The sequence below is a fragment of the Elephantulus edwardii genome, unplaced genomic scaffold (genome assembly GCF_000299155.1).
Source record: "Elephantulus edwardii isolate Elephantulus edwardi_28Jun2011 unplaced genomic scaffold, EleEdw1.0 scaffold00039, whole genome shotgun sequence".
NCBI lineage: Eukaryota > Metazoa > Chordata > Mammalia > Macroscelidea > Macroscelididae > Elephantulus > Elephantulus edwardii.
The window spans coordinates 5,468,917-5,482,504 of NW_006399789.1; the positions used below are offsets into that span (position 1 = coordinate 5,468,917).

General features: G+C 45.7%; 1 protein-coding gene across 1 annotated transcript; it reads right to left on the minus strand.

Annotated features, from left to right (window-relative positions):
* Positions 1–229: 229 nt before the first annotated feature.
* TNFAIP3 (tumor necrosis factor, alpha-induced protein 3) lies at positions 230–13,376 on the minus strand. Its single transcript, XM_006884950.1, has 8 exons — positions 13,057–13,376; positions 8,990–9,180; positions 8,187–8,334; positions 7,870–8,040; positions 6,317–6,497; positions 3,554–4,473; positions 1,967–2,148; positions 230–514 (listed from the first exon to the last, which is right to left on the minus strand). Exons 1-8 carry the CDS (start codon positions 13,349–13,351, stop codon positions 230–232), a joined length of 2,373 nt encoding a protein of 790 aa, XP_006885012.1. The 5' UTR covers positions 13,352–13,376.
* Between the last annotated feature and the right edge of the window lie 212 nt (positions 13,377–13,588).

Here is a 13,588-nt window from a genome sequence, read left to right on the forward strand (position 1 = left end):
GGAAGAGAAGCAGCGGCACCCCTGGCTGACGCCAAACACTCCAGCAAGGTGGGAGCTCAGCCAGCATCTGGAAGCCATGAAGAAGAGCCGAGCTGTCCTCCTGTTCTTGCTCGAAGGCTCCCTGGAGCCCACTGTGGCTGGCACTGACCCTCCAGCAGCACCAGTGTGAGTATAGCACCATGGCGGCGAACGGCTCTCGGCCCCTCCAGGCTGGGGCGGGCCTCTGAGCTTAGCCATACATCTGCTTGAACTGAAAGCATTCGTTGCAGTAGCCATTGCACTTGGCGTTACCAAAGTGCTCGCAGGCGGGGGCTCGGCAGCGCTGCTTGGGGGGCTCTTCTGGAGCAGGCTCTCCTCGGTGGGGAGTCTGGGCCACTCGCTGGCTCAGGTGCTGGCACTCCATGCACAGTTCCTCGCTGCGGCAGGCCAGGATGTTCTTGCAGGACGCCCGGGTGCACTTGGGCCTGGACGAGCTCTGGGCAGCTCGAGACAGGTCTCGGCGCTGGCTCGACCTCTGTGAGGGGAAAACACAGAGCACTGTTACACTCATTTCTCAGGAAGAGCACATGCAATTGCAACTGGACAATGTGGATGCTACAGATACAAGAGGAAACACACAGCCTCCAAATAGGAGCCTTCTTTTAAGCCCGCTGAATGCCAGGGGCCCAGAGGAGTGGAGCTTATGGGACCATCCATCATAACATGGTGTTGTTATGTATTATCAAGTATGACTCATAGAGACCCTCGGAACAACAGATCTGAACCCTGCCTGTCCTGTGCCATCCTCACAATCTCTGACACACCAGAGCCCATTGCTTCAGTCAGTGTGCCAATCCATCTGGTTGAAGGTGTTCCTCAATTATATACCATGGAGGTCTGAAAATTGGGCCCAGTTGTTTTGTGTGTTTTAAAAAGAATTACTAGAAAACTCAATAGCTGTTGAGTCAGAACTGACTCATAGCTGACTCTCTATTGGGATTCGGAGGCTCTAAATCCCACAGGAGGAGAGACTGTTCATTTTTCTCCTGTGAAGTTGTTTGTAGATTAGAATCACCAGAGAGCAGCTATTTTTGGGCCAGGAGTAAAACGCCTTATAAACCAGGTCACTAGAACTCCCGCCATTTCTTAGGTACCTTTCCTACCAAGCGACATGAGAAGAAGTGCCTACCAGCCACACTTTGCCTTTCTTGTACGACACTGAGTGCAAGCCCCTTTTCTGAGTTCCTGATGAAAACCCACCAACCACCAAACCAACGGCCATCACGCTGACTCTCACTCACAGCGACCCTAGGAGTGTCAGGGTAGAACTGTGCTCCCCAAGGCTTTCAATGGCCGTGACCTTTCCAAAGTAGATCATCAGACTTTCTTCTGTGGCACCTCTGAGTGGATTTGAACCACTAATCTTTCACCTAGTAGCCAAGTGCTTAACTGTAGGCCACCACCCAGGGATTCCCTTCCTGGCAAAATGTAGATAGTTAAGGCATCAATACGTAGATGTTTATGCTCTCCATTCGATTACATACTTTTGGACATGTTGCAAGGAGGGACCAGTCCTTGGAGAGGGATGTTATACTTGGGAAGGTGGAAGGACAGCGCAGGAGAAGAAGACCCTTGATGGGATGGATTGATTCAGTGACTGGGATAATGGGAGTGGGTGTGTTGGAGACAGTAAATTTGGCTCGGGATAGAGCAGGGTTCAGAGCTGGTGGGCATAGGGTCACTATGACTTGCAGGCAACCTGACGGCATATAACAACATTCTATAGCTGGTATTGGCTTTAGGGTAATGTATTGCACACTAAGCTCTGGCCATGATGATCTATGGTGGCCGTGAACTGGAAACCACAAGGATGTGGACGTGCTGCTCTGAACTCGAAGGGAGGAACAATCTGCCCAGATGGCAGAAAGGGACTACCCAACAAGGAGGGTCTGGCCACACACACGGGGAAGACTGCCCGGCATCTCACCAGCTGCTCTTCAGTCCGTTTGGCTTCATGAAATCTCTGATTCTGAGCTTCGATGAAACACTTCTGGCAGTATCCCTCGAACATCGTGCTTCCCAGGGTACCACATTCTCTCCCCAGGCAGGGGACCGTGTTCTGGAACCTGGAAGCGGTGGGACTGGCTTTCCCCGAGGCAGCGACAAAGTCTGGAAGAGAAGTGACACTTGTGAGTCCCACTGAGGGCTCCCTACGCAGATACAGAAATGCTGACCTTAGAGAAACGAATGAGCTCCAACTACAGATTTTCAAGTCAGCTGCTGTCAAGTCCATTTTGACCATGGTGACCTCATGAGTCAGAGTACAACCTGCCCTGTGGGGTTTTCAGTTGATGGTTAAGTGCTGCAGTGTCGGCATTACTAGGCACTACAAACACAGATTTTTGTTTGTTTACACTTTCTTTTATACTTGCTTACATTCAAAGTTCATAAAATTAGTATACATTGCTTTTCACATTGGATCTTTCCCCTTTTGTTTACCCATGCCTCCTTCCACCCATCCAATTATGTGACCCTATGATTAAGCTCCTCCCCCTCCAAATATAGATTTTATTAAAATTTCAAATTCATTGCTGCCAAATAGGATCTGAATCATGACTGATCCTCTAGTGGTTTTTTGAGGCAGTGAATTGCACAGGAAGAGACTGCCCATCTTTCTCCCACGCAGCAGCTAATGGATTCAAACTGTCTGCCTTTGCATCGGCAATGGAACTCCTCATTCTCAAGGTCATGGCTGTTGTGTACTGTTGAGTCATAACAGACCCATAGCTGACCCTCTGGTGCATTTTCAGAGGCAGTTAATCACATGGGAGGAGACTGCCTATCTTTCTCTCATGGGGCTGCTGGTAGATTCGAACCCCTAGCTTTTTGCCACTAGCCTACCACAGCTCCCTAAATAAGGACTGAGGACTGAGTCTCTCGCTTTCTCTCTCTCCTTTTCATGGGCCACCAAGATGACTTTGACTCACAGCCACCCTGTGTACAACAGCTCTGAACCCTGCTCCATCTTGAGGCAATATCATTTTTTATCAATTCAACAAAGTAAAAACAATGCTATTTTGAAATTTCTTGGCCTTCACAAACCTTTCCCTCTGATATATGTTGCTGATCACTCACAGTAACGAAACAAACAGGTGACATGAACTGCTTGGCTGACTTTTGAATTAGATTTCTGAAGTCACAACTGTATTCTTTCCCTCTCAGGAATGACCTTCTTCTGCTTAGCTGCTGCTCCCCAGACTTGGAGATTCCTCCGTCCTGCCAGCTTCCAGAAGTCTAACTGAGCCTCTGCTATAGATGCCAGCACTGGGAGCTGTCCCCCAGCATGTCCCATGAACTCCAGGCTGGGTGTAGCTTTTGGATTATGGTGTCTAAGAATCCTTGCAACCACGTAAATGCTCTTCCCCAACCAGGCTGTCAGAGCTGATAGAAAGGCAGCACAAGCAGATCCGAACCAACTGCCCCAAGTGACCCCTTCTCTCTGTCCTTGGGAACAAAACCTGCCTCGGTCAGCAGGGGCTGCATTAAGAAAGCAAGCATTCGACTCACGACTCACGTTTGTTTTCTCTGTACTCGATGAAACACAGCGTGCAGAAGCCCTTGTTTTCTGGAGTTCCGAAATACATGCAGCCGGCCTTCCTGCACTTGCTGGTGCCAGTCCTGTCCTCGGGGGTCCGTGCAGCCTGGGAAAGGCAGCCTACCGGGGCCTCGCTTCCAGCTCTGTGGCAAGAATGCGGGGAGAGACTCTGGATGAGCTGGGAGGGATCCGACTTGGACCGCTGGTGACAGGAAGGAGGGACACTAGAGCCGAGGATAGAGGTGGACTCTGTCGTAGTCCTTTTGAAGCAAGTACTGCAGATCCCATTAAAGGTCCTGGTGGCTTCCTGGAGGCAAGCTCGGCACTTACCAGGGTCCAAATGCCTTGTGGGGTCCGTGGTGTGGCTGGTGTTAAGCAGCCGGGCGTTGTGGCAACGCTCACAGAATCCATTGTGTTGCACGTTGAGTGTGAACGGGCAGCCAGGGCTCCTGCACTTCATGGCGGTGGTCTCGCTGAACAGGAAAAGGCTGGGTGCCGTCGGCGGGGCTGAGTGGGGTCCCTCCATGGGCTCCTCAGGCCTCCAGGCCAAGGGCTCACAGGCCTCGCCGCGGGAGGCCCCGAGAGCCATGCCAGGGACTGCCTCAGCGCCCGCCTTAGTGTTCAGCTTCCCGAGTTTATGCTGGGTTTTCTGCCGCCTCTCAGAGCACTCGTGGCATAAAGGCTGGGTGTTCACCGACATGAAGAAAGGACAGTTGGGGGTTTCACATTTTGCGTCCATGAGAGAAAGCTGGGGCATGGAAGGTTCCAGAGGGTTCTGAGCGTGCCTCTCTCTGTGTCCTTGTTCTTTGTTCTCCTGCCACTTCTTGTACTCATGCTGAACAAGTTCAAAGTAGTCATCCACCAAATTGATTTCTTTGGGTAAGTTAGCTTCATCCAACCTAAGGATCAAGAGGGGAAAACAATGAGAACACACACACTTCGATTTTATCAGCGAACTTTGAGAACTAGAACGTTTGGTGACGGTGATAACTGTTAGAACCACCCACGCATACACAGATCTGTGCAGAAGAGCTGTCCCTCAGAGCACCCTGGCCCGGGACGCATGGTCACGTGTTCTTAAGTATGAAGCACTATGCTACGATGTCATTATTTTTAATGCCAGTCTCATTTAATCAACTTGTCCAACCCAGAAGTGTAGCTAATTCCGAACAGAGGGATACTCTCCAAAGACTCTCAATTTACTTCTTAATTGCTCCTTTTTAAAAAAGTCACTTATATTTCCAAACATCCCAAAGATCCGGTTTTAAATAAAACATTACTCAGGTTACTACTCTGGGTCCAGTTCACTTTCTATTCCATATGACTCTGGAACTTTTGTGTTCTCAAGTGTTTTGCTGTTACTCATTTTAAACCTTGTCTCTACCAGCAACAACTGCCTTGAGTGGCAGCTTGGAGGCTGATGGATCCACTGGCAAGGACGCTGTTTCCATCTGGCATGGTTCAAGGTGCTCGGCTGCTAACTGGAATGTTGGTGGTTAGCATCTGCTAGCCAAGTGGCATAAGAACGGTGAGGTAGTGGGTGAGCCAGGCTGCTGCTTGAAGGCTTACCTCCTCAGAAACCCTACAGCAGCAAGTCTATGGGTCTGGCCGGTTCGCCATGATTTGGGTTTGCCTCAATAGCAGCGGATGAATTCAATTTCCGCTTTGAGCAAACGCATGAGGCAATTATCTTATCCACTCATTTCTGGTTCTAAGAAGTGGACGTCCTGCTAACGTAAATCTAGTTTAAAACCTGGACACCTGTACAGGGTACACCTGGGCCTCCTTCATTTCCTTGTGGCAAAAGTCACATGCGGTCACATGTCACCTTTGACAGCAGGAGGTGCCTGACGTACCTAGTCTTAATAAGCAACTGAAGAAAAAGGTTTTTGTTCCCCAGTATTGTCACTTGCTAGTTTTCCTGCTGCAGCCTAAATTGAAGGGCTAGTGGTTTGAGCTATCTGTAGGTGCCTCTGCAGAAAGGCCTGGTGATCTGCTTCTGAAAGGTTAAATAAAGCCTTAAAACCCCAAGAAAACACTGTTCTACACTGCACACCTGGGGCAGTCATGAGGCAGAACTGGCTTGAGAGAAATTGGCAGTTATTTTATATGTATTGTTGTTGTTGTTAAGTGCCATCGAGTCATAGGTGACTCATAGCGACTCTATGAACGAAAGTTCTCGACACTGGCGTGCCTTTCATCATTTCTCCAGGTTCACAGGGTTTCTGGAGGCAAGCTATTTACAGAAGTGGATGCCATCCCTGCTTCCAAGCTTGTTTTAATCAGGGAGCTCCACCGAACACTGTCCATCATGGGTAACCATTATTGCATTTGACACCACATCAGTGTCACAATGTTCAGCTTTACAGCAACCACAAGCTACGTCTGTATGGCAAATGGGCAGACCAGGGCTATACAACCTTTGGCTTGGTATTAGGGAGATTAAAAAAACACAGAAACCCAAGCTTCTCGGGTGGGAGCGCATGTTTCAATCCCACAGTTTTGACTCGTGGCATGAAGACGTCCAGGACAATCCACGGACAAATTACCCATTCCCATCTGAAGCCTATGGTCATCCTCTCTGACACATGCACATGACTCGGAATTTGTTCGCCATCAGAGGGAACTATGTTGAAATAACACTGCTGTTGAGCTGAGGCACCGGTGGCAGCAGCGTATGTGGGTGACGTTGGAAGAACAGTGAAAGGTTAAGAAGAATCTAGCTAAAAAGAAACTGCTTACTTTGCAGCATTAATCAAATGCGTGGTGCCGAGGTCCCAACCCTGCACGGGGATCTCTATCACCATCAAGTACTCTTTCAAAAGCTTTTCCTTCATCTCATTTTCAGGATCTGTCAGGAAGTGAACTTTCAAATCTTCAAATCGCCCTCGGTCTCTATTAACAAGTGGAACAGCCCGGATTTCTGAGGAAAAAAAAGAACATGTAAGCAAAATATTAGTGAATCAAATAAATGGAGAGTATAAGGGAGATCATATGCATGATGATCAAACTTTGAAAATGTAGAAAAGATTCAATCAAAGAATGGAAAGTTTATTTAAGCCACAGATACATTCGACCCCAATATAAAGTGCACTGTTCCCAGGTCTCAGAGGCTATCACGCAGACTCCAGGCAGTATGGCTTACGCATTAGAGTCCCATGCTGCTGAATCAGACTGACTCGAGGTTGAATCTTAGCTTTGTCACTATTAAGCCGCGTGAATTTAGGGCAAGTTATTTAAATTCTCTGAACTTTGAGTACTTCATCTATAAAATAAACATCGCCTATGACTCAAAGGCATGCTGGGTGGATGATATGAAATGAAATAATGTATGAAAACCACTGAGCACAGTACCTACTCCAGGTTACGCTAAGAACTGCAATAACAGGTGACCTCGATAGACATTTAGCCGTTGTATTAAGGCCCTGCTTTAAGGGCCCTGAATGCCTTAATATACTACGTATTAACAGTAACAGTATTTATTAGTGCCATCAAGTTGATCTCAACTGTTGATGACTCATTTTATCAGAGTAGAACTGGGCTCTACAGCATTTTCAATGGCTGATTTTTCAGACGTAGACTGCAAGACTTTTTCTCTGGGACACCTCTAGTTGGGCTTGAACCTCCAATCTTTTAATTTTAGCCACAGAAAAGACTGTTTGTACCATCCAGGGGTTCCATTATACACACGTATGTATCTGTTACTATGTACTGTTGAGTTGGAACCAACTAACAGCTGACCCTCCAGTGGGTTTTCAGAAGCAGCGAATTACGCGGGAGGAGACTGCCCATCTTTCTCTCATGGAGCATTTAGTGCATTCAAACTGCAAGCCTTTACAGTGGGCAGTGCAATTCCTTACGTATATTCCATATATATATGTATAAAATCTGACTCTTGCTTCAATTCAGAATGCCAATTGAAAGTACCTCACAAACAATAGCATAAGGCATAAAAATATAAAATATTATAATTACTACCACTGCATTACTTTTACTTTCCAAGTTACATTATGATTAAAGAAAAAATATCTCTTTAAGAAGCAAGAAGGATCCTAGTGACATAATGCTCAAAGTGTTGAGCTGCTTATCAAAAGTTTTGTAGTTCGAATCCACCAGCAGCTCTGCTAGAGAAAGATGAGCAATCGCCTTTAGGAATGATTTAACCCAGTGCGGGGTATCTGGGTTGGAATGAATTTGAGAGCAGTGAGTTTGGTGTTGGTTTTAGTTGCCATTCAGTTAGAAAACATTTCTCTGTAACAGAAGTTACACATGTGAAGGGGGTGCTGTGGTCTTACCAGGCCCGCTGTCCTTGAGGGTCACCAGGGGAACAAAGTGTTGGCTGTCATAGCCTAGAACGATGGGGTATCTGTAGCATTCTTGGGCAGGCCAATGGAGAGGCAGATAGATTCCGCCCACCTTCAGTGGGGCAAAGTTTGAACCAGATTCCAAACTTCTCAGCATTTTATCTGTTTAAGAAAGGGAAGGAAATGTAAGGCCCACGGGTGACTTTCATCAGATTCCACTTTGCCAGTTAACCTGTAGCTTTGACGGTGGGGTTCTTCCTTGAGTCAAAGCATCAATGCTGAAAAGCAAGTCTGTGTAGGTATCTCACCTGCAATGACAATGATTGGCCTTCTGAGAATGTTGCTCAGCACAAATATGTGGATTTCCTCCAGTGAGTGGTACTGAAGTCTGCCCCGGGCCCCTGGAGTGTCTGTGGACGCCATCTTGACCAGGTTGTCCCATTCATCATTCCAATTCTGAGGGGATAAAGAATAAAACTCACTGCATGTACGTTTGCATTAAAACGGCAAATTCTGACTCCACACTACACTTATTCATCTCTAGCTCTGTTTCTGTTTTTTCCCTTTTTTGAAACAATCACTGAAATGATCATTCTTCTCCCCCCTTTGGCTTTCTTCCTTTGCTTTTTTTCCACTACAAGGCAAATTCAGAAGTGGGGGAGGATAAGGGACAGCACCTGCTCTAGAGAGAAAAAAAAAAGAAAAATTCAAAACCCTGATGAGGCATAAAATCAAAGCCCCTCATCCACACAAAAATTCCAGACTTGTGACTGAGAATGGTGACCACGTGGCTAAGTGTGATTTGCTGGCTCAGTAAAGCGAGCAAAGGGCAACCAGACTGAAAACCAACAGGAATTACAAATGAAAAGAACATTATCAAGGGCCCAAAGGATTCAAAAGCAGAGCAGAGCGTCACCACTCTCCAGCCTGGAGAAGCAACAAAGGCCTCAGGCTAAAGCCACAGGAGATTTCCTGGTGTTTTCCACCTAACACTAGTTAGAGTCACTCAATCCAGTAAATCAGCTCCTTGAGGGCCGGGACTGGGCCTAACTTTCCCTCCAGCTACCACAGAGCTCAGTCAGTAGAGACCCAAAGGGGGAACCAAACTTACCCTTGTATCATAGCAAAGCCCCGTTTCTACAAATTCCTGAGATTTGAGGGAGTCCAGCTGCCAGCGGAATCTGAAGTTGCGCGTGTCGGTCTCCCTGAGAGTGCTGAAGAGCGCCTTCCTGAGGACCAGGTCCGTGTCCTGAACGCCCCACATGTACTGAGAAGCAGCGTGCATCAGACAGTTCCCATCCCCTGGAGACAGAGGGAAGAAGATGGCTATTAGACGCGTGTATGCGAGGCCTGGCAATTGTTTTCAGATCCACAAGCTCTTCTGCTCTAACCCACCACCCTTCTGCTAGATTATCCTTCATGGTGCCTTGTATTTTGCTGTGACGCTGGAAGCTGTGCCACTGGCATTTTAAATACCAGGAAGATGACACATGATGGTGGACAGGTTGCAGGAGCCTTCCAGACTAAGATACAATAGGAAGAAAGGTCTAGCCATCTACTAGTAGAAATTAACCACTGAAAACTATTGATCACAAAGTGCTGACCAACATAAGTGCTGGAAGATGAGTGTTCTGGGTTAGTTAGAAGGGACTCAAAACACACAGGCCACAGGGGCTCAACAATGAACTGAGCATGTCAGTGGTTGGGAAGATGGGATAGGCTCGGGCAATGTCCTGTCACATATGGGAACTCTGAGAGACCAAGTAGAGTGGACTGAACAAACAACAACACTGCTTTTACAGGGGAATACAGAGACCATGTGATGCAATGCAAACAGCTCAGTTTCTTAGTCAAAGAGCCCTCTGATAACACTTCACAAATAAGCAACAGTTTTAGGGGCATAAATGCCTTCCCTCATTTTTTAGTGAGTGGGAAGAATACAGCAGCAGACACAGAGGCACAGAGGCTGGTAATCAGGGCCCTGGTTTCAGCTAGGTGCTCCCACTAATGAGATTAGGTGACCTTGGGGGAAATTCCTTAACCTCTGGATATTTTTCCTCTTCATGAAATGAGACCACTGGATTATGATGTCTAAATTCCTGTCCCTTTCAAATGTCCTGTCAAATGTCCTTTGTTTTCTGGCTGAGACTTAAGACACCCAGCTCTCTAAGATGGGGTGCAGAGGCACCATGCACAAACCAGGAAGCGGGCATGGCGGGTTACTAGACACGGGCTGGTCTGCTTATGACTCAGTGGGAAGTGAGCCGACCATTCCACTTGAATGTGAGGCCTGGGAGTTTCCTCTCCTGCTTTAAGAAGTGGGGTTGGTGCCACCGCATTACTTACTGTTCACCTCTACCCCCCAGAAATGCTTCATGTGAGTCTGAGACCTAGCAATCGCAAAGTCCCTTTTCAAATGCTATCTCGAGCCTGACTGTCTCAATTTGAGAATAACTCAGCCCTGAAGTATGAAATTGTGGAAATTTTGAGCATTTTGAAGAAAAACTAGAATCTATTTTTATCCCATTAATGTCTGGCTCTTTCTATGTAACAAATAGCCATTTAATAAAGACATTCTTTCTTCAGTCTCCCTAACAATAACCATCTGGGGACAAACTTGATACAGAAAGGTTAATTTTTTCAAGTTAACTCTTTAATCTCCCTTGGTAAGCGCAAAACACATTTTCTAAAGAAAAACTTTAAGAAGTACTATCGAACTAGAGCAATAAAAGCTATTTGAAATTGTACACAATTTTGTTTGAAATTAAGCGACAGAAAACCAACCAAACAAAATCTCAAGTATGTCCACAGTCAGCTTCTTTCCATTTATTTACACATTCAGACTAGCTAAACAAGTACTCAAATGAACGAACCCAAAAGATCGCTGAAGCCCTGGGTCTTGCCAGAAGTGTGGTAACTATTGCATTCTGGTGAAATTTCCCCTTTGCAAAATCTAGAGCAAAGATAAGCCTTTTTTTTTTCTCTTCTTCTTCTTGTGCTTACTTTCAGTTCTTTATTGAGATGCACCAGTATGAAATTCCCTAAGTAACATCTGGAATTCCCCAGTGCTAAGTTATTTGACTAGCAATTGAGCAACAGCTATTGCACTTTTTGTTCTGGTGTGTAGACATTTAAACTGTGAGGTGCACCCTGGACTTTCCAAGTGGGTGTGGTCAGGGTGAACTGGAATACGGCTACTCATTAGACAAGTGAAATGCTGCAGCCAATAGACTATGGAATTTTTCACATGAAGTTTCAATTTTATGCCACCTACTCCCTTCCTCATTCACCGCAGTCTCATATCCTCAAATGCAAACTTGTGAATCACCCCCTCCCCAAACGGCTCATTGACTGTGTAGAAAGTTTTAAAAAGGGGGGAGGGTGCTGATAAAAAAAAAAAAAAACACAACCCAACAGGACATAAAAGTCATTTGTTTTCTCCTCGAAACATCTTTCTTTCTCAGAATTTCATGGCATTTTCATTCAGGTAGGGGAATAAGGAATTCTGAAACTAAAAGTTCCAATTTCCCCATAAATCATGCAAAAATGCACCTGCCTTAGTAATTTTATTTGTGCTGTGATTTTTTTTTGGTTGTTGCTGATTTAAGTTATATAATTTAATACTGTAAATGGTAACAAGGCTACCCCCTTTTCTACTGTATTTCTAATGCTGGGGGGGAAATAGCATTGCCCCCCCATTTTTTCTGAAGAAGATGCCACAGCATTTTGTAGCAAAGTCAGAGAGTTAAGTCACAAACTGTAAGACGCATACAACCTCTTGATGACTTAGTATGATCGACTTCTAGGCTTCACTTGATATAACGCTATACGCAATATAAATCCACTACCAGGGAGCCAATCTCCATTCACAGTGACCCTCCATTAGGTTTCGAAAGCTGTGAATCTTAATAGGAAGAGAAAGACTTCTAAGGAGTAACTGGTAGATACAAAATGCCAACCTTTTGGTTACCAACCTTACACACTACACTCTGCATTACCAGGTCTCCTTCACAAGCAACATACACACTAGGTATCTGCAGTGTTTCTCTACCAATGCTTCGAAGAGTATATGGTTCACATGCATCGGCAAAACATGACGACACACAAGCTCCCGGACTAAAGGGCAGAAAATTAAAAGCAACAAACCAAAAGCGCACAGAAGGGCATGCTCACCAGTCATTTCAGGTTATCAGAGTTCAAAATGACCCAAGCTATAAAGTTACTATACCAATTCAGGTGGTGTTCTTATAAAAAACCAGTGTCAACAATTATGAGTTTCTATTCTTAAAAGATCTTGAATGGGATGGCACAGGAATGTCATTGATATAAAAAGCTGAGAGGACAAGCATTTAATTCATGTTGAAGACTGTACTTATTATTGTAATAATCACCTGTATCTACAAAGGAGAATTGACTGCATACACTAAACAATATTCATGGAAGTGTAGGCTGATGAACCTACTGTTGCCCAAAAGACATAATTACAAACCACATAGTGACAGGGTGAAAATACCTACTAGAGTGAAGCACACTGGATGACCAGATTCCGACTAAGAGGATTCGACGAGGAATTACAAACAACAATGAGGGAGAGGTCTGAAATTTAGGCTAAAAATCTCAAGGTTTATTTCTGTTTCATATAATGGGGCCACTGGCAACAGAGCCTGGGTTAGCAGGCAGGTGATCAAAGGAACACCCTTGTCCCCCAGAGACATTCACTACTCAAGACAAAAAAATGCCATCCATTCTAAAGGTATAGAGCATTTTCTAGCTATAATTCAAAACAGCAGTAATATCTGATTTTCACACTACATGCTCCTTGTGTATTCATTGCCTTTTAAGATTGCCATTCCTGGGTAGGGAAGAGTATTTTACTGATGATTAAGCACGCACAAGCATGAGGTCCATAAATCATCTAACTGGGCATGCTTATTAGAAATGCATTCTCTCAGCCCCAGCGGGTGATGCTTTCTAACACACACCTAGCAATGAGCCTTAAATGAAAAGCACCAGCAAAACATAATTGTTCTTATTTTGCATGGCCTGAGTGTCCATACCAAAGTGCCAACGGCCTCAAAGATATCTGTGTACACTTGCACTGTTACGTTTACTGCATGGACATGAAGCACCTCGAGTCCCGTCCCACAGACTGAAGCAACAGGGCAGAGCCCACCTTACCATTGGTCTTCAGAGCCACGAGCTTCCGCACCTCTCTACACCAGTTGAGCTTCCTCTGGCTTTCCAGTGAGGCTTGCAGGTTCCTGTCGATGAGAGCTTTGTGGATGATCTCACGAAACTGGGGACAAAATTGGCAAGTTCTGAACATTTCCAGGGTGTACCGGTGCATGGTCTTAAAATGATGGATTATCCCATTGGGAGGTTTGAAAATATCTTCTGGTGTTCTCTCTCTTATCTTCACAGCTTTTCGCATATTGCTCAAATACAACGCCTGGGGAAGGAGTTGTTCAGCCATCGTGGTCCTCAACACCTGCAAGGGAGGGGAGAGAAAAACCCATTCCATTAGCCTGGCTTTGATAGGAGTCCTATAGACCTGCCTGCAGGAAAGCCCACTGTTTGATCTTGTCATTACCCTAATCTTGTAGGCAAAAGATCTTAGTCACCTCCACTCCAGGTTACTACCTGGCCCCAAAGATTAACTCACACTGGACTGTTTTAAGTTACATCACTTTTAAAGATTAGTCTAAACAAG